Source organism: Nelumbo lutea, chromosome 2 (genome assembly GCF_056320005.1).
Source record: "Nelumbo lutea isolate HS-2025 chromosome 2, American lotus-T2T, whole genome shotgun sequence".
Classification (NCBI taxonomy): Eukaryota; Viridiplantae; Streptophyta; class Magnoliopsida; order Proteales; family Nelumbonaceae; genus Nelumbo; species Nelumbo lutea.
The window spans coordinates 27,089,907-27,115,819 of NC_142685.1; the positions used below are offsets into that span (position 1 = coordinate 27,089,907).

At 35.8% G+C, this 25,913-nt stretch overlaps 1 protein-coding gene, 1 long non-coding RNA gene and 1 pseudogene across 4 annotated transcripts; all 3 read left to right on the forward strand.

Annotated features, from left to right (window-relative positions):
- Nucleotides 1–233: 233 nt before the first annotated feature.
- Nucleotides 234–9,392, forward strand: LOC148869405 (5'-adenylylsulfate reductase-like 7; annotated as a pseudogene). The gene is made up of 4 exons (XR_016108350.1): nt 234–593; nt 7,638–7,819; nt 8,320–8,444; nt 8,543–9,392. The product of XR_016108350.1 is annotated as a 5'-adenylylsulfate reductase-like 7 (transcript).
- A 3,233-nt stretch (nt 9,393–12,625) lies between these two features.
- Nucleotides 12,626–18,715, forward strand: LOC148869406 (uncharacterized). The gene is made up of 2 exons (XR_016107865.1): nt 12,626–12,829; nt 18,230–18,715. It is a non-coding gene; the product is annotated as an uncharacterized LOC148869406 (long non-coding RNA).
- Nucleotides 18,716–23,356: 4,641 nt separating this feature from the next.
- Nucleotides 23,357–25,374, forward strand: LOC148869407 (uncharacterized). Of its 2 annotated transcripts, XR_016107866.1 has the most exons (3): nt 23,461–24,603; nt 24,696–24,951; nt 25,052–25,374. XR_016107866.1 is itself a non-coding variant. In XM_088972643.1 (2 exons), exons 1-2 carry the CDS (start codon nt 23,899–23,901, stop codon nt 24,810–24,812), a joined length of 822 nt encoding a protein of 273 aa, XP_088828769.1. In that variant the 5' UTR covers nt 23,357–23,898; the 3' UTR covers nt 24,813–25,018. The 2 variants fall into 2 exon arrangements, 1 of the variants encoding a protein (XP_088828769.1); XM_088972643.1 differs by lacking the exon at nt 25,052–25,374 and having other exon boundaries at nt 23,357–24,603; nt 24,696–25,018.
- Nucleotides 25,375–25,913: the final 539 nt, after the last annotated feature.

Sequence of the window (25,913 nt, forward strand, 5' to 3'; positions counted from 1 at the left end):
ATGGTAGCTTGCGACCCGTTAAGGGAGTCCACGTGGCAAGTTAGAAGCCCCCTAATAAGCCTTTGCCATACATCAAATGCGTTAATGCAGTAGGTCTCCGTCTACCAAAAGGCCCATGTCGTTTCTCAAAAATTATCATCCGTACTAAGGTTTGGTCCACCGAAGTGTGAGGGCTATTCTGTCAATTCCGGGTTGCTCACCTATTTCCTCAGCTGCTGCAACGAGGCAGGCTTTGGTAGGTGAGAGCTCGAAATCTAAATATCGAATTAGCGAGCGTCGAGCGGACGAGCGAACGAGCGAACTACGAAGGAGGAGAGTGGAGAGGAGAAAAATAAATTAGAAATTTATAAAGAGAGGTTGATTTTTCTTTTTCTTGCCCCATTCTCTCTCTCTCTCTCTCTCTCTCTCTCTCCTTCATTTACCGTTCTTTCATGGCGGCATCTATGGTTTCGATTATCCTTCTCTGCATCTCAGTCATTTCTTCTTTCCGTTTAGTCTCGCCGTCATCTCTTTGTCCTCCCCAGTCTTATCTCTTCTTGAGCAGTCTTCAATCTCGGTGCCCTCTCTCGATCTCCCTGTCATCAGCTGTCGAGGTAAGGATTTTTTATGTTTTCATTTGATGTATGTATTCTTATTGTTCTTGAGGGATTATGTTTGGACCTTGATTTTTTGGTTGGATTCGATTGTTTGGCTTGTGGGTTCTCTTAGAATTCGTTTTTTTTTTTTTTTATTGAATTTGGTCTCCTTGCGTTTGCAATGAAAAACGAAAGACGGGAAAATAATTTCGCGTTTGGACACGTTTTACCGTTTTCAATTCAATTGTTCTTTTCGGTTTCTTGGGGGGTAACTGTCATTTTTTCTATGTTTTATTGGGTTCCTAGATTTTGAGGCAAGGGATTGCGGGTTCCGTTTTGGGGTCCAGTTTTCTTGTCTCAGATTGGTGGTTTTTATTTGTGTTGACAGAGGGAACTCGGTGCTTGGAAAATGGAGAATCAGAATAAAGTGTATTCATTGACTTTTCAAGGGTTTTAGTATATTTGCTTGTTTGAATATCTGTTTTTTCCAATTAAAATTTGAGATTGTGATGAGATACGAATGCACCTTTTTGTTGTTGCTGAAGTATGACTTCTAAGTTTTCGTTCCCTTTCATATCCGTGGAGTTAGATCTCCAATGAATGATCAGAGGTAAGGGCTTAATTGCTTATCAAACGGGCCCTTTTGGTGGCTTGTTATTGGAAGATTTGAATTGAGCTTCTTCATAACAATATCAATATGTGTAATTTCATCTAATTCAATGAGTGCCATTGAAGTTCTCAGCAGAATATATTTTTAATATACCCATGCGTTATACAGCCAAACTCTACATGTAGTTCTTTCTGAACATTAAATGGCTAGATTTTATAATTAATCCATTCACATGTAAAGCTGTGCAGTCCGTAGACAATTGGATGATAAATTGTTCCAGTGCTAGATGTGTTTCGACCAACAAATTTAGGGGACCTAAGTGTTTAGGAATAAGTTTCTCATTAGGATTTGTTTTATTGTGTTTTGAGATATAAATGTCAAGATATGTTGTATGGATCAAAGTGTTGGGCAGTCAAGAAACGATATGTCCAAAAAATGACTATGGCAGAAATGTCTATGGCTCTATGCTGAAATGGATGAATGTAAAAACTAGGAAGGATAGGGTTAGAAATGAAGTCATTCAAAGGAACATAGAAGTAGCTCCAATAGGTGATAAAATGAGAGAAGTAGACTAAGACGATTTGATCATGTGCATAGTAGAGTAGAAGCTTTGTGTAGTAAGAAATGGTTGAAGGGGCTAGAGTAGACCAAAAAATACATTGGGGCAAAGTAGTAAGAAATGGTTTAAGCACTAATAATTTAACAATGTATATGATATTAAACAGAAAGGAATGGCAAAACAAAATTTGTGTAGCCAACCCCATATAGTTAGGGTTGGAGGATGATGATGATGGTGTCAAAATATCTTTAGATGAAAATTCTTATACACATTCCCTAACTGTTATACGGCATTAGGTTTATCCTTGTATGTTTTGTCACTTGTAATGTTTTGGCATTTCTTGGATGGTCCAGTACCATTTTGTTGAGTAACTGACATTAAGCCCACTAATGTCGTATGGTTCTTATGTTACCTGGTTACAAGATTTTCAAAGGTGCTGCTCTCTCTTTGGAATCTCTCTTCACTGCTCCTGCTTTGACTTTGAGATCTCAGAACCTTTTATTTTTAATATTGCACACCTTGATTTTGTAATCTAGATAAATCTATAATTGCTCACCTGATTCCAAGTCAGTCATTGGTTCAATCCAAGTGATCAGTGTTATGGAGTGGAAGAGAAGCCCAAAGCTGAACTAAATTATTGGAGTGTCAACTGTTAAGTTTGAATTTTGAAATGTTCCAATCTTCTAGATAATTTCAGAGACAATATTTATATTGGTATATGTATAATTTGTGCATTTACACAAATACGAGTGCACATGTCTACTTTTAATTTTTTTTTTTTTTTTTGCTTCATGGGGCTACACAACAGGGGGTAGCCCATCCCCTTTCCCTTAACCCCCCAACCCCTGTCTACTTTTAAATTTGTTATGGTGTGAATTACTTTTAAATTTGTTAAGGTTCCTCATCCTTATGTGAAAAATTTCTCCAACATATTCCAAATGGTAGGAAATGAAGAAGTCTTAGCAAATAAGTACAATGAAACATTGAAAGGACAAGTGACTAGAGACTATTTTGCTGTTCACTCGATTATTGGGAGGTTAATTTTCTATTAAAGTTGCTAAAGTGCTTATTGGGGCAATATCATAGTACCATGCAAGGACATGCTAGGATATGGCTAAATGACTCAAGAGGGGCTTTTACAATTAAATTCTTGGGTTCCCTCCCTAATGTTGGTTTCCCCCATACATTTATTCTTGAAGCCATGCTGTCAAATGTGCCAGCCAGAGATTTTACTGTTACACCAACAATCATTGCAAGGATGTTAATCAAATCTATTAGATAAATGCTTTGCTTAAAATAAAATATAAGTTTAAAAATCCTAGGTGTGCTAAGCATGATATATAAAATATTTTTTGATGAATGTACAATATATGAAGTATCAGTAATTAGTCTAAAATAAAAAGAGGGTCAGTGGTATACTTGAACATATGTGTACACACACATTGAGAGCCTCATATGGCACTTTACTCCTCCAGGTGCTAGGAGGCCCAATTACCTTTGAGGCTCTTTGCTTTTAATTACCTTGCAAATGATAAAGTGAGATTATGAATATGATCCAAGGCGCAAAAAGTGAGCAAAAATATGTATCAGGAGTTACAATAGCATGGTATGTGAAATCAGATAGTAATATCATGCAGTATATGTATTACAGCCATGAAGCCATGAACTTTAAATGAGCCATATGGTCATCCTTCTTGTACGGAAGTCCGAATCATTAATTCAAGTCATGTGAAAGCTATAGTTAATGTTCATAGGCTGGTTTACATTGGCTTCCTATATATCAGGGTCATATTAATTGGCTATTAACTTAAAGTTTTTTTTTTGTTCTCTTTACCCATCCCTTTCCTCTATTTTCTAATTTGAACATTATCTTTTACTTTATTAGGTTTGTTATTATCTTTAAGCTATTGGTTCATCATGTTGTTTCAGTATGCATTTGGTATGGTGGCCATGCAAATGTGACAAATAATAACATAATAAATAAATAAATAACTGAGTTTTTAGCCTTGTAGGAGGATTTTGCAGTTGTAACGAGTTCTTCTAGGCATCAGATCTGAGATTGTTGTTGCTTTACAGTGATATGGACTGAACCTTCTCCTGTCCTTCTGGAACACCATGTCAAGTATGGAACAAAGGGGAAGGGAGATACTGAGTTAATGTAACTACTCTTTTGGTTGGGGAGATGCGCTACTGTATCTATTTATTAAGACAACTTTGAGGAGGTTGATCCTGAATGCTAAGGTGTTGAAGTGATCTTGGTTGGTGAAGACAAAGATGGTATATATTTATCTAAAAAAGAAAAAAAAAAGACAGATGGTATATTGCATACAAGATGATGCTTATGCAATCCTCTTAATGTGTCACAGGTTATTCTTAGATGGGGGACATGTTGATGCGATGTTGCTAATCATGTCTGGAATTGCAATGGCTGAAGATGGTCCAAACATGGCATTCACAAAAAATCATATCACTGCTATCCAATTATCTAACTCCAGTTCTATTAGCTGTCTCATTCAGAAGGCCTAGCCTGTCATTCATGTTTTTCAATTCTAGGCCTTCATCTGAGTTTTTTGCTAACTTTTTCACCCAGTCTCAGATGCATTAGGGTGCACCTTAATCTCATTCAACTCTCAACTGGGTTGTCTAGAGTTCTTTTAATTCTTTGACTACCTAGGTGCTTGCTCTGGTAGAAAATGCTGAAATAAAGGAAAAATAAAAGAAAATATTTTATAAAGGTTGCTGAAAATAAGTACATTATGAGTTAATGTGAAAGCACTAGAACATGGTACACCACAATTACAACATCATTAACTGCCAAATAAATGTAATTACATGGATTCTTTACTGACGCCTGGGTAATACCAGCAATTTGAATTCAAAACTTATTTTTCAGATACCTGGTAAAGAGTTAATGGGTATCTTTCATTTGCCATCTGGCAGCAGGTTATGGGGCTAAAGGTTTGCATGATTAAAAGTTCTTGCATGGTCATGGTTTTTCTTTTTTTTTTCCTGATAGTTATTTTAGTAAGAGAAAAAAGAACAAAAGAGATTATAAGCAGTGTGCCACCTAATGGTTTAAACAAAACAAACCCGCACATGCTATACAGATATACAAAGTGCCATTGTTTGTCAATCCTAAAAAAGAGATGTGACAATGCAACCCCAAACCAAAACAGAGAACTACTATTCATGTTAGACAATTTGGATGGTTGACTAACCCTTACCTAGGGGTGGAAACGAATCGAGCCTTTCACGAGCTATTCGATCTCGGCTCGTGAAAAGCTTGATTCAGCTTGGTCTAAACCAAGCTTCGAGCCCAATACATAGGCTTGTTTTCTAATCTAGCTGAGCTCAAGCCTAATATAGCTCGACTTGTAAGGCTTGCAAGCCTAATCGAGCCTATATATAATAAAAATATTATACATATAAAAAAATAATATATACATAAATTTATACATAAAAAATAAAATATTATTATATATAATATTTTTAGTTTTATATGCATAATAATAACTAGCTTTTGTAATTCTTAAATTTTTATATGTAAAATAAAAAAATAAATTTTTATATTTATAATTTTAAATTTATAGGAAGTTTGGCTCATAGTCGAGCTTGAGTCAAGCCGAACTCGAGCTCAACTCTCTAGCTTGAACTGAGCTCGAGACTCATGGCTTTCTGGTGAGCTGAGGTTGAATAGCCAAATATTCGGCTCGGCTCGGCTCGGCTTGAATCCACTCTTACATACCACAAAATATCTTCCCTCCTTCGCAATAACTTGGAGCCAGAGCCCCCACCTCTTGGGTCTACCATTTCTTGCCCTTTCCTCCCCTACCTCTCCTTTAGCACTTCTCCCATTACCTCTAGAAGGCAATGTCAGGGAAGCAGTCACCCAACCAGTGCTTAGTTCTTTTTTTTTTTTCTTACATCTTCCTCTCACTTTCTCTGGTTCCTCAGGGAAGCTCTCAATAGCATTAGCCTCTATAAGTATCTAAGCAGTGCCCACCCTATCTTCACCAACTGGAAAGATACACCCATCAACTTCTTTCCTCTGCGTCCAGTTGCAAGAATGTAGCACATGCCATCTCCCTGCTGATAAAGAAGACCGCCCAAAGGTTTGGCACTTGCATTTTGCAGTAAACCACCATTTCTATAGGGAATGATTTTATATGTATCATGTGCATCTTGTCCAGTTGGATATTCTCACTATCCTTACTCTCCCTCTCAATTTCCTTGGTGGTTTCATCCTATTTCCTCAACTGCTGTTAGATTCACCAAACAAATCCACCCCTTCCTGGCAAGGATCAAAATATCAATATGATATTGCTCCATTTCAGGCATATTGTATCTGTATCCAAGGTCATGGAGACTCATTGGTTCACCAAAATACTAGGGGTTTGGGGTTTTTGGAAGTTTGGGATGATGGAAAGCATCCCTCTCAGACTGTTAAAAAAAATATCAGTTATTGATACACACTGATAACCAATTTTTGGTATGTATATCGATATTTTGATCCTTGCTTCCAGAAGGGAAGTTTCATAGTTGGGTCTGCTAGCCTTCTTCTTTGAGTCGGTAATTAAACATGAACCATCTGTAGCAGGTTCAACCTCGTCTGCAATCTCAATAAGCCTGAAACTGCAATGTCCTCAGTTGGAGGAGTTGAAGACCAGGGAAGCAGCCTAGTTTCTTCAATGTTTCACACCTTGGAACAATTTTTTTTTTTTTTTGTGTTCTGTGGATCACTTATCACATAGAGTCTATCTGGAAGCAGTTCCATGCTCATATTAATTCAGCAGTATCATGGGGTTTTGTTATTTTTTATTGATCAGAAACACAGAAAATTTTATAATGACTTGAGAACAGATTCTTTTTTATCAGCAACACAATATCATGGAGTTTTGTTCTCCAGATTGTGATGGATGAGTGGTCTATAGTTTTTGCCATGGATATTGGTAGTAGTCATTGTATATGGCCCCTTGAGGAAGTACACAAGATCAATTATAAAGGTTACTTTCCAGATAATTTTTTGATAAGTGCTACTCTGAATAATTACAGAGTACAGAGTACAGACTTTCAGGGGTTGTAGTTTCTTTTAGAAGCCATGCTGATGAGGTTTTTCTGGTATACTCCAACTCCAGACCAATTGGCAAGGATACATCAATTGGAATTAGTTTTGGGCTTTTGTTTCAGGCTCTTGGGCTGGTGTCCTCATTGAGTGATTCTTGGATATGCAACATGCAGCATTTGGACCTAAGATTCTTATAATTTGGAGTTAACTTTTTGTTCAGCTGGATCCGAATAGTGCATTATACTACTGCAGACAGGTTTTCTAGGAAGAGTACAGAGGATGGAATGATGGATCTTCATTGAAGATCCCTGGTGGGAGATGTAGTTTCATTTTGCTGTTTGTTTTCAGATATTTGCTTGTTGGTTTGTTTTTTTGGTTCTAGGCTTATAGTTAAGCTGCCTGAGCCTATCTCATTGTTCCCTCATCAGGGGCAGTAGCATTGTGCTAATATTTTGATCTTTTTTCTTTCCTGTCACTTCAGTGTATTCTCTTTCATTCTTCCTGATTAAAAAAGGGAAAATTTAATATTCATGCATGTGCCAATTCAGATTCAATTACCATATTGTTGATGGGTTTGCATGGTCCTGCAGCCCCCTCTTTGGTTGGAATATTACACTTTACAATTTGGGCTCAACATTAGACTGTTTTTCTTACTTTTTTTTTTTCTTGTGGTGATAATGTTGAAGCTAGAACCTTAGTTTAGATATTTATCTGAAGAGGAAATGAAAAAATGGATCAGCATGTGTTAATTCTGAAGAATGTAAATCTTGTTGTATTGGTTGAGTGCAAATGGAAAAGATTCTTAACGTGATTTCCCCCTTTTTCAAGGCTGATGGAGAATTCCTTGAAAGAGTTTTAAGCTCCAGCCAAAGGAACATGTATACTTCTGTACTCTTCTATGGTTCCTGGTGTCCATTTTCACAAGGCATACGATCCACATTTGACACCCTCAGTTCCATGTTTCCTCAAGTAACACATTTGGCAGTTGAACAATCTTCAGCCATGCCAAGGTGGGGATCCTTGTCCTATTTTATTTTTAACACCTTAATGTTATTCATTTCTAGCTACTTGGAATTCATAATTTGATGGTATTTGATGTTCTTCAACAAGCTTATGATAAATATTGATCCTTGTTCTATTTTATTTTTACACATGATATTTGATGTGTTTCAACAAGCTTATGATAAATTGATCCTATCAACCATTCCATTCTGGACCTTTTTGGCAGTTGTTCTACTTATATGGTAGCCAAGAAGTTGTAGATTGGATAACTACCATAAACCAATCATAACAGTTTTAGGGTGTAGAAGTCTCCAAAATTATTTTGGTAATAGTAGAAATCTCTAAAATAGGTGCATAGGTTAGTGCTTCCAGATGGTTGGTACAGTTGTAAAGAGCCGGGAGGGGGGGTGACTATCTTACTGTTTAGATACTATTTACACTTGCGCGTGTTGATCTTCTGAGAAAACTCAACTTACCAGATTCTCCTGTACTGTTTGCAATGTAACAGTGTATTTTCACGATATGGAATTCATAGTTTGCCCTCGATAGTGATTGTGAACCAGACAGGAAAGCTGCGGTACCATGGTCCCAAGGACCTTGCATTCCTTGTACACTTCTACAAGAGTATTACAGGTAGGTGGTTTATCCAGATGGAAGGGGATGTATGGATTTAGTTCTCTACTTTCCTGGTTGTATGGTGCAACTCATTCAACATGAATTCTCTAATGCAGGACTTAAGCCAGTTGATTATTTCACCGAGGATTGCTCTAGCACCCTGGGAAGTGAGAAATCCCTTCTTCAATTCTGGGGTGGTTCTTCTACTAGGGACATTCTAGCAAGGGAACCATACCTAATGTTCTCTATATTGTTCCTTTGCTTAAGGGCAATCGTATACTTCTTCCCTGGGATGTTATCCCGTCTTAAAGCTTTCTGGGTCTTGTATGTTCCCCGACTAAACCTAGGAATTTTTGGGGAGACGAGCCAATTGTTAGAACGTGCCCTCCATGTGATTGACATGAAGAGGGTGTGGAGCAAGCTGAGATTGTGTAAGACCAGGAATTTTCATAAAGGGGCCAAGAATGCCTTGTATGGGCATCTTCATTAACATCTGTCTTGTTGGGTGTGCCATCTTCTGCAAGAGTATCCTTTGCAGGGGGAGTTGTGAGCTCGTGTAAGTTAAGCCTGCAACCTCAAACTCAACTACGATGCTAATTGGGGTAGAGGAGGGCTTCATGGATTAAATGTGATAGAAGGACCTTATTGAATGGAATAGAACAGAGGCTGATCATGCTCGAGGGTAGGTAGCCTTTTGTCCTATACTTTGTTCTTGTCTGCCTTTTCCCCTTTCTTTTATACCTTTCATTTACCTTGCCTTTTATTACTAGTGGTTAAAATTGAAGCTGTATTTTTGAGTTTGGAGGACGCAAGCAATCATGTAAATCTGAGAACATCCATATTCTGTATAATATTTCTTTCTTGGAAATCATCTTTCTTTTGCAGTTCACACTTTAGAAGATTGTAAGAGAACACTGTAACTTGGGGAGGATCCCCAAAACATCTATGCGTTGTTTTTTATTATTAGTCTTTGCCCATCTCTTTTTTGCATGTTTACATGTTAGTAAAACAGCTTTCATCAGGGCACTTGATATGATGAGGGATGGGTTAGCTCTAGCGCCCAGCGCCCCGCTTGCACATCTCGGTGCATTGTTAACATCTCCAGATCTCCTGTACTTGTCATGGGGAGAAGTTCCGAATGCACGGTTGGGATGTGCTGTAGGGCACACTCTTATGAGAAGCCAATGCAAATTCACACAACTGGGTAGCCCAGCCCCCATACCTATGCGTAAAGCTCTGTTAAGGATATCGAGATGTTTTGGAACATAATATAATGAAATGCATAATAAGAGATAGGACACCTCAAGTGGAAAATGGAAATTCTTCTGTTAGGATTAGGAGAAACATCTTTTTGAAGGTTTCCGAAGGCCTCTATGAATACTCTACTCTTATTTTATAAAGTAATGAATGCACCTTAAAAAAAGAAATTTCTCTCAAAGCCTTCATGCAAATAGAACAAACATTTGTATATATTTCATTTCTGTCCAATCAAAAGAGTTTTTTAGTTTTTTAGAAGATAAAAGTCAAAATGCTTATTTGATGCCCTTATTGAAATTTAAAAGGTCTGCAACACAATGCAATACTATGGTCCCAAACACCCTCTTTGTTTCTAACTTTACATGAGATGGAGAGAGATAAGGTGGGGGAGTAGTCTGAATGATTTGTTCAAATTTAGATTTTGTTTTCTTTTTTTTAATGTTTTTGGAAAAGATGCTTGAAATGTAGGATGGGTTTTTGATGTGTGAGAGAGAGAGAGGACTGTGCCTATGGTTTTCCTTTAATGGGACAATTCCTTTAACCTCCTTCCCACATACTAAAGGAATAGTCCAGCTGATTTATATATAGTTTTATACAGGTCAAGTGTACTTGTAGAAATCGTCAATAGTTGGGTGGATAACTTGTGGGGACAAATCCTTCTCGGTGCAAGCTATAAAAGTAAATGTAAACTACGATCGATGCATGACTGCATTTGTTTTTAAGGCTGCCATTGGTTGCAATGCAAAGGCAAATATGTACACTACATATTTGTCCATTTTTTGGTTCATGAATGTAAATACGGATCACATTTTAAACCGTTTTTGCATTCATCTTGTTTGTTTGAAATCAGTGCAAAAGTGTGGACTCATCATTAAATGCTCCAATTATTTTATACTCTAATGTCTTAACTTTGGTCAAAAAGTTAATTATCAAAAGAACACAAAATTGTATCAAAAAAATAGGTACAGTAATGTTCTATTCTCAGAGTACAAAAGTGTCTGAAAATATATTTTTGCTCTAATAATCATTATTTTTTTACGTATCAAACAAACGCTTGCAAATGCGACCCCAGTTCGGCGTTTATATCGCAAACAAACAGAGCCTAAGGCTCAGTTTGGAAGGAGTATAAATACAAAAATGTATAGTGCAAATACATACAAAATGCAAGGTTTTGCACTCTACAAATTTGTATTTGTACTTGGAAGGAATACACTGTACATATTTGCATTTGTACTCTTTCCAAACTGAGCCTAAGTGCACTAGATAAGATGTTAGAGGGGGAAAAAGGAGAGTAAACTTTTTACATTGCTTTTTGGCTTAGACTGTTGCCTTATTTGCTTAGAAAGTAATAAAATGGTGTGGTCCTCAGTCCATAAGCAAAAGAATAGAGGGAAGAAATGGAGAACAATTTTACATTGCTTTTTGTAATTCAAAATTTACACCTCAGTGAGATGCAAATGGCACAATTTTGACATAATTTTACTAAGTGTTTTCAAACCGTTGTTGATCCGGGCTGTTGAATGGTTTGAGCCACCGATGATTTGTATTTTAGCTCTATTACCTATTCCCCCCCCCCCCAACCCACCCCACCCCACCCCACCCCACCACACCCACCCAAAAAAAGAAAAAAAAAAAACGAGAACTTTACCGCCACCCAGCTCCGCCGCACCTCAAAAGTGTTGTGTTTTGTTTTTGGTATTTAATCATATCCATGAATCTCCCCATATGGGCCATAATTCTTTTTTTTTTTTCTCATTTTTTCAAATTGCATAGCAATATACTAATAACTCTCCTAGTCTATTAGAACAATCCAACTAATGTACCAATTGAGCCATCTCTCAATTAGGGGTGCTCACGGTTTGGTTAACCGAATTGTGGGGTGATTTTCTGGACCGAATCAACTTGTTTGGATTTTACATTTAACCAAACCGAAACTGAACCGATGCAATCAGTTAACCGTGGTTCTGTTTTTTGAGTTTTTTATGTCCTCAAAATTTTAAAAAAGGGAAATGGGAGATAGGGAGAGTGGGAGTTTGAGAGAGTGTCACCAAAGCAGGAGGGGTCACCAGTGTCGGAGGCCATCGGTGATTCGATTGGAGGGCGGAGCGTCGAAGGCCATCGATCCATTGGGGAAGAATGAAAAAGAGAACTGGGAGAGTGGGAATCTGAGAGAGAGAGAGAGAGAGAGAGAGAGAGAGAGAGAGAGAGAGAGAGAGAGAGAGAGAGAGAGAGAGAGAGGGAGGGAAAAAGGAAAGGTGCAGTGGGTGTCAGGCTGTTGTGGAAGCAGGAGGGATCACCAGTGTTGGAGGCCGTCGGTGATTCAATCAGAGGGCAGAGTGCCGAAGGTCATCGCCCATGAGTCCGCTGGGGAAGAACAAAGAAGACTAGAAGAGAATTGGGACCGGGAGAGTGGGAGTCTAAAAGACTGAGAGTCCGAGAGAGAGAGAGATTAGAGAGAGAGAGAGGGAAAGAAAGGGAAAAGGGAAAGGCACGGGTGTCAGACAAGCTATTCGCTAGTCTGGTTGCCAGTCTACTAGACTGGCAAACTGAAAAGTCTTAGTAGATTTTCAAAAAAATATATAATATATAATATTAATATAATATCTACAGTATTATATAAATATATATTACTGTATATATATCGGTCGATTCGATTAACTACCGGTTTTTTTTAAATGGTTAACCGAAATCGAACCGAAACTATTAGTTTTTTGAAAACATCAAACTGTTCGACTAACCAAATTTTCAGTTCGATTTCGTTCGGTTTGATTTTTCGGTTTTTTTTTGCTCACGCCTACCCTTAGTTGATAACTTGTTAAGTGTTTGTGACAATAGAAAAAGTGAACCAGGTTTAGTCCATTTTTGTGTTGGGTTCCTTCCTTATGAGGTGGGGCCCACTCACTTTAAGTAAAGACAAAAAGAAAAAAAAGTAAATAATAAGAGAAGGAAAAGAAGGGGTTAAGGAGAGACCATCATTCTCTCATCTCAACACACTCATTCGTTGGGTGACTTTTGGCTTGAGATTAGGGTTTTCTTGGAAGGGTTCAAGTAAGAAGAAGCTGCTATGAAGGCCATACCCACACTAAGATTTGTGTTGCTATTCATCTCCGAGAAGATTGTCAACAATTGTTTGTTCTCTCTCCGAGGTGAGAAGATTATTCTTGTTTTATTGTTGTAAACCACTATTTTTGGTGAGGATTTGAGCTGAACCAAAAGGGTTTTCTCTCGATGATATCATCTTCTAGTTGTTGCTATAGAGGAATACATTGTAATCCCATTATTACTGTCATAGTGGAGATTTTTTTTAGGTTAGTGCCCCGTGGTTTTTCCTCTTCACATCAGAGAGGTTTTTCATGTTAAAAATTGGTGTTGCATGTTGATCTCTTCTTGCTTTGATGTTTCTTTATTATTCCTAGCTTATTGCTGTTATTCTGAGTTCAGTTGTGACTTGAGTCGACTACCTCATGCCTGGGTTGTGTAGAAGTAATCAATTACTAGGAACAAGGTACTACGACTCCAAAATACGGCATATTCTAAAGATGCAATTAGCCTATTAGGAAGCTTACTTGAACTACTTGATCTAGCTCTGGGATGGGTTCAAACATGATAACATGCTTGAAAGAGCACATGCATAAACTGCACCTTTTCATCCAAGGATTAAGCCTGAAGATAGGCATAGGAGAAGTCTTATATATTATGAATTCACTACACCTAAAGGCAGAGCTGTCATGGTGTTCAAAATTCAGGTGTATCTTCTTAGACTTGGCAAACTGAACATGGAAAGAATCATGAGCCAAGGGAGAAAACTCTTGGAATAATGGATCTTGTGGTTATTTATTAGCTTTGAAGACTGGAAAAGCTGATATTTCTTTGATTGTTGTCACAAAAATTGAGCCAATGAATGAGTAATAGGATGGCCTGTTGGAGCAAAAAGTGTTAAAATCTGATCATTATTTATTCATAGGGAGAGAAATTTCAGTGGAAACGGGATAAAAGAAGGAAAGAAAAAGGGTCTTGATTGTATAGTGGCCCCTCACATGAGAAAAGTGCCATCTGACTGATTTGACTGATCGACACACAGATTCAATCGGTAAGGGACCCTCACATTAATTATTTTCCCTGATTAAATTAAGGGATGGTGTATTGATACCAAAGAAAAAGCAAAAGTTAAAGGAAAATAACTGATTCTCTATATAAGTTGTTTATTGTTTTTATTAGTTTCTTGGATTTATAGAGTTTTTCTTATTATAGAAAAGAAAAGAAAAAACATGTCAGATTGTAAAATTTGGTTTTGCAAATCAAGTTTCAAGGTGTTCAAAGCCAAAGAGTATTGATTATTGGAAAGATAATTTTAAGAGATGTATTATAATATGTTTTGAAATTAAGATACACATGAATGCGACATGAAAATTCGAATTAATCCTAAATAATATATTAATAAGGCTAAATATGAATTTTAGATTACTATAAATAAGCTATTACACATAAGATATGCATATTTACTTTTATGTGATGATGTGAAGTGTGAAGTACGGGGACTGACTTATTAAATGTTGCAAAATGATGAAAGAAATGAAAAATACATGTATGATCAGTATTTCTCAATTCTCATAAAATCAATATAATTTGGGTTAATATTTATCATGGTTTTTAAAATTGGACCGGAAAAATCGGGAACTAGTCATCTGATCGGTTTTGTTTTCTCCCAAAACCATTGATTTTGGTCAGTGAACCGCTGAACCGGGTGGTTAATTGTTCAAACTGTTTGAACGGTTTTGACCGTTTATTATTTTTTTATTATTTTGTCAGAACGGGCCAAGCGTTCGGTTCAAACGGTCTGACCGTTTGACTTGGTAACCGAACCCCTGACCGGTTCAGTCACTGGGTCGGTTTTAAAAACCATGATTTCTATAGATACATAAATTTTAATAATCATTTCTTTTATATTAGTTAACAAATATCATCTAAGAAATGTAAAATCTAAGAGTGTTAGAAACTTTACCCCCAGGTGGAATAGTTATTTACCCACCTTGGATATGGGTATCACTTAGGAGTGAGCATGGGTCGGTTGGATTCAGTTCCATGGCATAACTTGGAACTACCCTGTAGGGGTCAGTTCCAAGTTTTTGGAACCAGAACCTACCTTGCAAAGGTCAGTTCCAAGGTCGGTTCTGGCCTTGGTGGCTCTGGGGTCGGTTCTAGGGTCTACCCGTGGAACTTGTTCTTTCTTTAACCCCCTCCCTTTCAAAGAAAAAATAATAATAATAAGCATGTTCTAAAAAACTTGATTTTCAATAAATATAATATATATTTTAAAACTTATATTATCTTTGCTGATTACATTGAGTAACTTAATGTGTAGATTATTATTATATGGTTCAAAACTTATAATTTAAATTTAAACTTTGTAAATATTAGATTTTACATTACTTATTATACACATTCAAATATTAAAATGAAAACAAATGATAAAATAACTTAAGTAACTTAATGGTAAAGTGAGACTATGACCTTTGTAACCATCAATGCTTGGGTTCAAATCTTCACATTTCCAAAAGTATTTTGGGGTTTATTTCAAGGCAAGATCGATTCCAAGGCAGGTTCCACTAAGGCCAACCAAGGTCAGTTCGGGTAGGGTAAACCCTTAAACCCTAGAACCGGCCTGGGTGGGGGCTGGACCTTACACTGTAACAAATTGGGTAGGCTCGGTTCAAGGCCTAATATCACTTACCTAGCGGGGGGGGGTGGGTTACCCACCTTGGAGATGGGTATCACTTATTTGGGTAAGTGATACCTAGGAAAATAACTTTTTCCTAATCCCCACATAAATCTGAAAAGAGAACCTGGGTTTCTTGGTCAATGGGAACCAAAATCCCATTGACCAACTTTCCCCCCTCTCAAAATCCCAAAAAAGAAAACCCCTTTAGGGTAATTTAATGGTGTTGAAAAGTCAATTAACTAGACAAATTTGAATTTGAAAATTTGTCATAAATATATGAGTTAATAAGAGAAAAATTATAAGAGTGAAATATAGATAATAATGAAAGAAATTTTTCGACAATGATATGGAAAAGATATGATGTCTGAAAACATCTGACGAGTCAACTAGAATCATAAATGTAGTAGTCAATTAGTTGTTATTTATCAAAACTCATGGGTGAGTTTTGATTGGTCAAAATTCTTCAATACCATGTCTTTCCCACATCATAGATTTTCCCTGAAAGAAAATGTAGGAGAGAGAGTGCATTAAAAAACTGTAACATTTTGGTTGGAAACTGGGTGGAATCAAGTGGAGTTTCAGCTATTCCATGTGCTAGTAACCTAAAAGCCGATACATATAAGAGCCAGCAGATATCTATATTTTAGATATTGTTGCAAATAGATATGCACATAGTTACAATTAAGGGGGTGTTCGACAACATGGTTGGTTTTATTTTTGAAAACAACTACCATGTCAGCAAAAACAATGTAATTTTGTTGATGTGGCAGTTGGTTTAAAACAAAACCAACCATGTTATCGAACACCCCCAAATTGAACTCCAATTTTATTAATGTGAATGGGGTTAAAATCATTTTTCCTTCTGAATATTGCAGTTACAATTTCATTTCTTTATGGAAAAAAACAAGGTATCTCAACCCTTTTTACACTTTAGACAAATGTAGCCTTAAGAGAAGAGTATATGAAAATAAATCACAATAACATCACGTGTAAAGAAGAAAAGAAGAAAGTATAGGGAAAATACTCTCTCCAGTCTCCACAAATTAATGTAACTCTAAGAAGAGTGGTGCCTCTATTAATGTGACCATCTCTTCAGCACTACTCCAATGGAATGACAAAGAACAAATTTTCTTACAAAAAACAGTGAAATAAAGTCATCTATATATCCAACAGCTTTATTCAATGGATCATGAGTGCAAAGAAAAGAAAACATCTCGTAGAGACAGCAATAAAGTGTACTACTATGTGTGATATGCTAGAAAAGCTCCATTAGTTTCAACTTTCAAGTTTCAACTCTAACCAATAATAACACCAGACCCACTCCATAATGGAATCCACCTAATACCCACCAAACCCCATTTTCATGCATACATCAGGGTTGAAAAACTCTTGCACAAATGACTGAGATTTGGCACAAAACACACAGTGCACAAGAAACATAGAACAACTGAAGTGGAAATGCCCTCAAGGACAAGATACATTTGCTCAATGCTTTCCCCCAACACCCCTTGTACATAACCTATACGAGGTGTGTGTTTGTTACAGTTTAATGTTAAATCGTCCAATCAAATTTTGATTAAAGACAAATCGTGTATGTGATACCCATATCTATCTATTGTTGTATAATGTAGATATTTGTTTTGGATTCAAAGGCCATAAAAGTTAAATCCAACTACTATATATTATATATGTGATTAATAATTGATATTTAGTACTTGCTCTCATACTAGTATTATATAAAATGAATACTTGCTTTGGATTCGGTGTAAGTTATTTAAATTAAAGTTAAATCCAAATACTATATATTCATTTATAATTAATCATTATTTGCATCATTTCATGTACGTGCTCTTTTATTGATATAGTGGAAACAGGAATGTAGCACCACCTTAATAAAATAGAATGATTTCCCCTTCTAGCTTGGCAAATTGAATCAGCAAAAGAATACACATCACATAAAGTTCAAAGTTGTGTAGCCCAGCTACAAAAGAATCTACTGACCACATTCACTCAGCTGCACATTGGGAACATCTCTTATATATTCATATACCGCCGATGTTCCCAATGTGCAGCTGTACAAATGTGACCAACAATGTGTTGTGATCAGCGGATCCAGGCTCCTAAAAAACAGTTGCACAGACACCTCATATGTCCCATCTGAATAAACCCTACTGGATAAAGACAACATCCCACTCCCCTCCATGTGATAAACTGAGTGTTGAACCAGAACGCTTAGAATAATAGTGACAACCACCTTGTAGATTGTCTTAGAGCTCTCTCTCTCTGATAGAACATTCCTCACACCAACCTCACAGCATGTTTCAGTCACACATCGAAAACATCTCCTATATTTATATATTATTATTTATAGAAGATATTCTCATGGTGAGATGTGATTGTGAGGAGCAAATCCCAATTCCATTGAGTGGGCTTAATTCATCAGCTTCCTGCCTTGGATGTTGACTCGTTCCAAAGGCAAGAAGACGATTGTGAATATGTTCTACTTTCTAGCCAACGAGAGATAAAGTAATAAACATGTATGGGGATTTCCCAGTGAAAGAACGGTCATTGATTGGATCACCACTCAGCCTAGATATGGGTAGATATTCCCAATCTTACTAATAGGACAAGTCCCATCCCACCACTAGCATCTGGGGCCAATCTCTGGCCATCTGATATGTCCAAAACCCACCTTGGTCTAGACATAGGCATGGACCATAGATGAGCCAATAAGAATATTTGGCGTTGGCAAAGGCCTACAGCCTACCATCTCACCGTGGAACTGTGGAAGGAACAATTGGAATAACAAAGTAGATTGCTATTGCAGGTTCAACCTGCACATCTACAAGGATACATGCCCCAATCTTTACATCAGCATATTCAACCTGATGGCAGTTTTATCTCCCCTGATATGGTGTTATGGACGCGTTTACTGAGAAGACTCACCAGCGTTGCCAGCGGCAACAGTAAGCCCAGCCCAGCCCATTTACTTCGGCACAACTCAGCCCATCTACTTCGGCAGCAGTAGTGGGCCCCAGCCCACCTACGTTGACAGCAGCAGTGGGCCCCAGTCCACCTACGTCGACAGCACTTATCTTGTTACCTACCTATCTTATCTTGTTATTACATTAGATTAGGACTTACTTGTTAGATCAGAATAAGGAGTGACTTACACTTGTTAGATTAGGACTTACTTGTTAGATCAGAATTAGAAGGTCTTCACGTCCAACTAGGATTGGGATTATTGTAATCTTCTCCCATTTAAGGAGACCCTAGTGAGGAATAAAGGCATTGAATATTCAGTCTCAAGAAAGTAGGAGAGTTGGTGATCTCTTGAACAAATCACCTCCGCCCAAGAAGAGCAAGATAGATACCTCACGCAAGGGGAGAGGCAAGGGGAAACAGGAAGGTTTTCCCGTAGATCGCCCCGTGACTAGATCTTACTCACGAGCCCTCAACAGGTGGTGGCTAAGGGTGTCAATTGGATTGGATTTGGTTCAATCTACTCCAGTCTAGTGCATTACAAATGGACCAAGTCCAATCCCAATCCAATGAATATTTTAGACCATTTTGGATCAATCCAATTCACTGCTTGGACCACACACCTATATTTCTGTCTTCTATCAACGGACCAGATATTGACTCAATCCAACCCAATCCAATATAATTTTATTACAGATAGACCAAGTCCAATCCAATCTAATAAATACTTTGGCCCATTAAGTTTGGATTGATCCAATTTAGGTGACGTTCGATAGCGTATACATATCGTAGACGGGACCATTTTAGTTTTGTCCATGGTAAGATATGGTGTTCTGCTATGTGTGGGTGGTTCTCGTTCATAAAATAGCGTGGATAGGGACGAGCCACACCCCAATTTATCGTCCATAGTATTTTTTATGGATGGTCCACACTATGGTGTTAACAGTTTGTGGGAAGGTTTCAGTGCAACGCACCTGCATTACATTGGTCCAATTACTCTTATTTTATTTAATCTTTTAATAATTTTGAATTTTTAAGTTTTTAATATTTTATCAATAAAGTAATAATTTTTAATGTTAATTCTAGCACAACTCCGACGGTTCTCCTTCTCAATTCTTTTTTCATTATTTAAATATTAAAAAATTATCAATAAAATAATATATAAAATATTAATTTTTTAATTTTTAAAATAATATTTTTTTAATTATTTAAAATAATATTTTTTTAATTATTTAAAAAATGCAATTGTTGTCTACATATTGATGCATTTTTTTTCAATTTATTTGCCATATAAAATGCAAAAATTAGATATTTATGATCGACTGTATAGATCTCCTATAAAATGTATATGAGAGACATGGAATCAAAAAGTGTGGTGTAGATTGGTCCCTACCACAGGGTGTGGTGTGAGCCAGTCCACACCCACACCCACCAATTTCTCATCCACACTATAGAACACCCCCTTAATATGTATTGTTGGTCCATCCAATCCATCCAAATTGATTTTGGTTTAAGCTGGGTCCAATCCAAATTAAACCCGGTCCATTGACACCCATACTGGTGGCAGCCAATTTTGGTAAAGTTTAAAGCTGTTTCACCAATCCAAGTGGAAGCAATAACCATTTTGAAAGGATTGTAAATTGATCATAAATGTGGGTTTCATCCAGGAGTGGAGTCTGGAAAATTTTTTTTAATGGGAAATCAAAATAAAAATGGAATATAGATGGGGATTGTGGGAATTCTTAAGGCATAGGGGACCATGGCTTCCCTCCACTTCCTAGCTCTGCACCTGGTTTCATCAGATTCAAAGTTTCAAAAGCAATTGTCTTCACCAGCCAGAGACCTTATCAATTGAGCCGGTTTGTATTTGCTAAACAGACATGCAATGGAACACCTGTAAAACTGAATGGGAGTATAGGAAAAGTGCAGCTAAAAAGTGTAGCAAGTCCCAAAGGCCCAGCACCATGCAGCTTGTGAAACATTTATGTGCCATTGCAAACAAGGTTCAAATACATTTATGTGCCACTACAAACTGAATGGGAGTATCCCCAAGCTCTCCTGTTTATAAGAAATCCACATGCCACGAGCCCATGCAGCTTGTGAGATGCCTTTGTGTCAGGCCAAATACATTTATGTGCCACTACAAACAAGGTTCAAATACATGTATCAAGCATATCCTATCGTATCAATAATTCTCTGAAACCTCAAATAAGGGATATTTTTGAATTTGGCCAATTTTCGAAAACCTCAAATAAGGGGTGTTTTGGAAATTGGCTACTTTCAGGGGATGTGGCCATGAATTTGGTATTTTACTTCTACTTTTCTTCATTCTACTTTATTTTCTTCTCCCTTAGAGATCAATCTCTCTTTGAGTCTTGACTCTCAATATCATTCCAAATACACCATATCAAGCAACCGGCTCTCTTTTTCTTTTTCACGAGAATCTCTTTTTTATTAATCTCTCAGAAAAGAAGTGGAGGGAAAGAATCACTTCAGGTAGCAATTTACATATTCAATCTAATGATTCAAAGTGCTGATATACATTTTTTTTTCTTAAAAATGAACTATACAACAAGGTAGCCATCCCCCAAACCCCTAAAACCCTCAACCCACATGAAGATGAGAAATCAGTTAGACACTTTATCAGCAGGCTAATTAGCACTTTCAAAGTATTGATACCTTGGGTACACAAAAATCATATATCCAAAGTTCTTAACAATTGATATTCTATTTTTTTTTTAGTTTGATAAATTCTCAGCTACATATATTAGGATTGATATTAATGCTTAAGGAAAATCAATGATGCTGAAAAGACATCATAAGCGAAGAGCTTTGGCCAATCAAACCACCCCACCCCCTTTGATTTTGATAAAGACCACATGATTGACTACCACCTTTATAATATTGGTTGATTGGTTACAAATTTCCTAGTATCATGTTTTCCTTATATCATACTAATGGGGACCTATGTGATGTACGGGCTTTGTTAAGCGAAAGCTAAACAATAGAAATACATAGAAGTATATAATTGTTTTATATTTTAACTTTTTAATAACCAATTCGATCAAACTTGACTCGAGTTGGTCAATTTTCTAGTATTTCTGATCAGCGTTGGTCTAGCAATTTTTCAACTTGACCAAGTTAGGTCAGTTTCGATTTGGCCATTTGTAAATCGACCAAAACTAAATCAACCCGACCATAGATATATTAATATTTTATATTTTAAATATATTCTTTTTAATACAGGAAAGTGGAAAATTTCCAATATTTCTTAGCATAAAATATTTTATATCATAATTTTTTTTTAATTTTTTAACAATACCACTATAATTTATTAAATTTAAATTTAAATTTTATGTTTAAATCTTTTGAACAAACAAACCAAACCAAAAATAGACCCAAACTAATACAACCCAAGTTGCCAAGTTTTCACTAATGGTCAATCAGTTTTAGGTGACAAACTCCCAACCTAACCAGGTCGATTTAGTTGGCGAAACAACTTGCAAACGAACTGAATCAATCCTTGAAAACTCCTAATTTTAGCTAAATTAATAGTCTAATCTTTAATAAATAACAATAGTTTAATCTCTAACAATTATTGAAAATAAATTTATAATGAAAATACAATAGATATCTAATAAAAATACAATAAATACTGAAAATATATTAAATTAGTCAATAACTAGTGCAATGTCAAATAATAGTTTAATCTCTAATAAATGTTAATCAATAAATTATAAAAGATACATAATTACTAAAAATAAATGTATAACTAAAATACAATCAATATGATAAATTAAATTCCAAAAGTTAAAATAATAGTTATTTAGTCTCCAATAATTATTGACAATTTACTGTTAAATAAAAAAACAAAAATAAATTTATAAATAATTATTGAAAATATATTTACAAAAAATATAATAAATAATTAGTGAAAATAAAATAAATATTAATTTTATTATATAAATATATAATGAATATACACTATTATTGTAAAATTATTACTAATAAATATTATTTTTTTGAAAAGTTATTTTCTATATTTATTAATTGATATAAGTGAAATTATTTATTTAAATAATATTTTTATTTAAAATTTTAAAATATCATTTATTTATTGAATTTAATAATCTGCATAATTATAATTAGTATCATTATTATGTAATTCGTCATTAACTCTATAAAATTAATATTTTATTATTAATATGAATATTATGAAGTCTTATTATCTTCTACTTTTAAGAATTTTTTAAATTTATTACATAATTTCATTATTTTAGCTATTTAAAATTTAGTCATGTTAAATATTTCGTTATTTAAATATTCAAATAATATGTAAAATATATAAAAATTTTCATTATTTTAATGTTATGATGTAATATTAAATATTTTGTTAGATAATTATTTAGCTATTTTTTATTTTTTGTTATTTAAGACAATTATTTATTGAAATATTGAAATATTGTTTTATTTTTTAATTTTAAATTTGTATTACTTGAATAACATTTGAATTTAATAATTTGTAAAATTATAATTTATGTTGTTACTACATAATTTCATGATGATTTTTCTAAAAATATAAAACTATTAATAATATGAATATTATTAAATCTATTATAATTATTTTTTTTGTGTTTTGAATAAATATTTTAAAGTTAGTATATAATTTCGTTATAATATTTAAACAATTCTAAAATTTTTTTATTGAAACTTTCTTTAGATAAATGTAGATAAAAAGTGGGGGAAAGGATAAGTAGGAATTAGAGATAGTTTTGGAGGGAATCTCTCTACTAAATTATAGATAATGTTAGAGATAAATAGAAGTTAGAGATAATTTAGGAGATAAATAGGAATTAGAGACAATTTAGGAGAAAGTGGGGGAAAGTGGTGCCACTTGGCTAAACATTAGAAAAGCAAATCTCTCATTATTTATGATTGTTAAAAATAGTTAAGCCTGTGTTATTTTCTTATTGGTTTAATGGATAATTATGCAGAATTAAAAAATAAAAAAAAACAAAAAATTAGGAAAGGGGTTTGGAGCAAGGAGAGGACCCCTAATGTTTAAATTCATTAAACAGCTCTAATCTCAATATTTATCATTTCGATAACCTGAAAAAAACGATACATATTGTTTGATCTAACAATACAAATTGAGAATTATGTATCTATAAGAAAAGAAAATAGAAAATTGAGTAATTGACTGAGAAAGGAAGAAGGAATAGGGAAGAAATATCTAGGAAGATTGTCATTTGTCAAAGGAATTTACGTTGGCCCCCTTTCCCTTTTGTCACTATTTGGAAGGATAAGAAATCAAACTACCTCCCTGCTTTCCTTGGTCGTTTCATGTTCACTCCAAGAGCAAAAGGACACAATCAGTGCGCTGCTCTTGGAGGAATACAGTACCCCCACGACAACTACCTTCTTCTTTGATCCAATCATTCAAACACTTACTGGTCATACCCAACTCCTATTTTAGTCTACCTTCGTTCACCCTTCTCCCTCCTCAGCGTCAGCATGGAGAAGGCCTCGACTGAGATTGATCTAGATGAGTGGGAATTCCTCTCTGATGATGGATTCCTTGACCTCCATCACCATGAGGAGGAGTATCGGAAGAGACTTTCCTTGAAGGAGACGATGAGTGGATTTTATCCGAAAAATCCATTCTCCATGAACTATTTCATCTGCCCATCGCCCACGACTTGTCGACCTGTCTTCGAGACGCCCAGCAGCTCAAGTGATCTGACAAGTGGGGATCAGCTTCTTCCGGTTCCAGTTGTGGGGATCGGTATCATTCCAGCAGCGATATCGGAGAAGATCAAAGCTCCGAACCTGGGAGCGATGGCAGCAGATCAAGACACTGCCTCGCAAGTCTTCTTCAAGAAACTGAAGGGGAATGAATTCGTCGACATGAATTTCATGGACTCGCCAAAGTCCACAAGTGTTGAAATTGAGCCTCAAACAGAGGAGAAAGAAGAGGCAATTAAGCAAGAGACGGTGAAGAAGGAAGACTACATGGACTCGGTGATCAAAGAAGAGACCAATTGGGAATGTGATGCTGGTGGCCTTTGCATTTGGAAATGGAGAATTAATGGAATTGGTTCTCTTTGCTCCATAGGTGCGGCTGCTGCCACTATCTGTATGTTCATCTTCGGAAGCCATCAAAGACACAAACACCATCACCAGAAGCTTCAGTTTCAGATCTACGCCGATGACAACAAGGTTTGGTTAATTGGTTATGTGAAACTGGATTGCTTAACGGACCAATATCTTGTGAAATCTAAAAAGCTAATCAATTCAAATTTTGGATGCAGAATATCAAACAGGTGATTAACGATGCGACTAGATTGAATCAAACACTTTCTGCTGTGAGTGGCGTTCCACTGGCTAGAGCTCAGATATCCTTTGGCGGTTACTATGATGGCCTTTAAGTTGAAGGAGCCGAACTTGGCTGGCAGTTGGCACCATCGATCCATAGCTATGTTACAGTATTAGTATTTGCTTGCTATGTTAAATTGTTAATTGAAGATGATTCATATAAAATCTTCACACATCTGTACATGGAAAGAGGTTGGTTTAGTTCACATCTGCTCCTCACTATTTGGTTTACTTTAATTCAGTAATTTTACATATAAAACCTTGCTATGTTAAATTGGTTTACTTGATATAGGGGCGCAGATCTGAATTCATAAATTCTGGCTATTATAACGTATGGACATATATGTTCCGAATGTGCAGCGGGATTCCCGTGCTTTTACAGTGTGTGCAGAGTTTTTGCTTGAATGGAATTTGGTCCCATTGGTTGTGATTAAACATATTGAAGATGACGATGTAACTGGTGTTTGGAACCAATGTTGAATTTGTCTGTTTTTTGGGAAAATGTTTTTTTTTTTTCTATTTGATATCATTGTTGTTGCTGTCACAGTCATTCTCCAATGTCATGTCAGCATGTTGATCCTAATAATAAAACACTAAAAGGGGCATTTTCTCAAACCATACCTTTCTGATTTCTAAAACATGATTTGAATAAACGTCTTCCAGAAAAAATGCAAACCAAACATCAAGTGGTGTATGAAAAAAATGCATTTCAGACAAGGCACTGATGTGGGGCTATTTTTTGACAAAATTGCATCAGTTCCAAACACCAGCTTAATCTAATGAATGTCAACTTCTCAAGGCATTTGATTGTTTCTTCGTTGAATTTGAGGTTGTATTTGGTGTCATTGTTGTTTCTACCTAAATCGTTTTGGGGTGATCTATACGGAGTGATGTGTATTATCACCTTTGAGAGTCACTTTAGCTAAAATGGTTAGTATCATAATTATCATTGGTGTTTCTACCTTCCACATCAATTTGAGGTTTCTATAAACAACATCCCATACATGCATGTTTGAAGTATGCATGCCAATCATATAAAGGTCTGGACACAATCTGGTCTTGTCCTGTTTTCGCCCTTTCAAGGAAACTCTGCTAACCTTTTAGACTCCTAGTTTGGTTTGGGTTGAAAATAGAATTGAATTCGATCCATTATA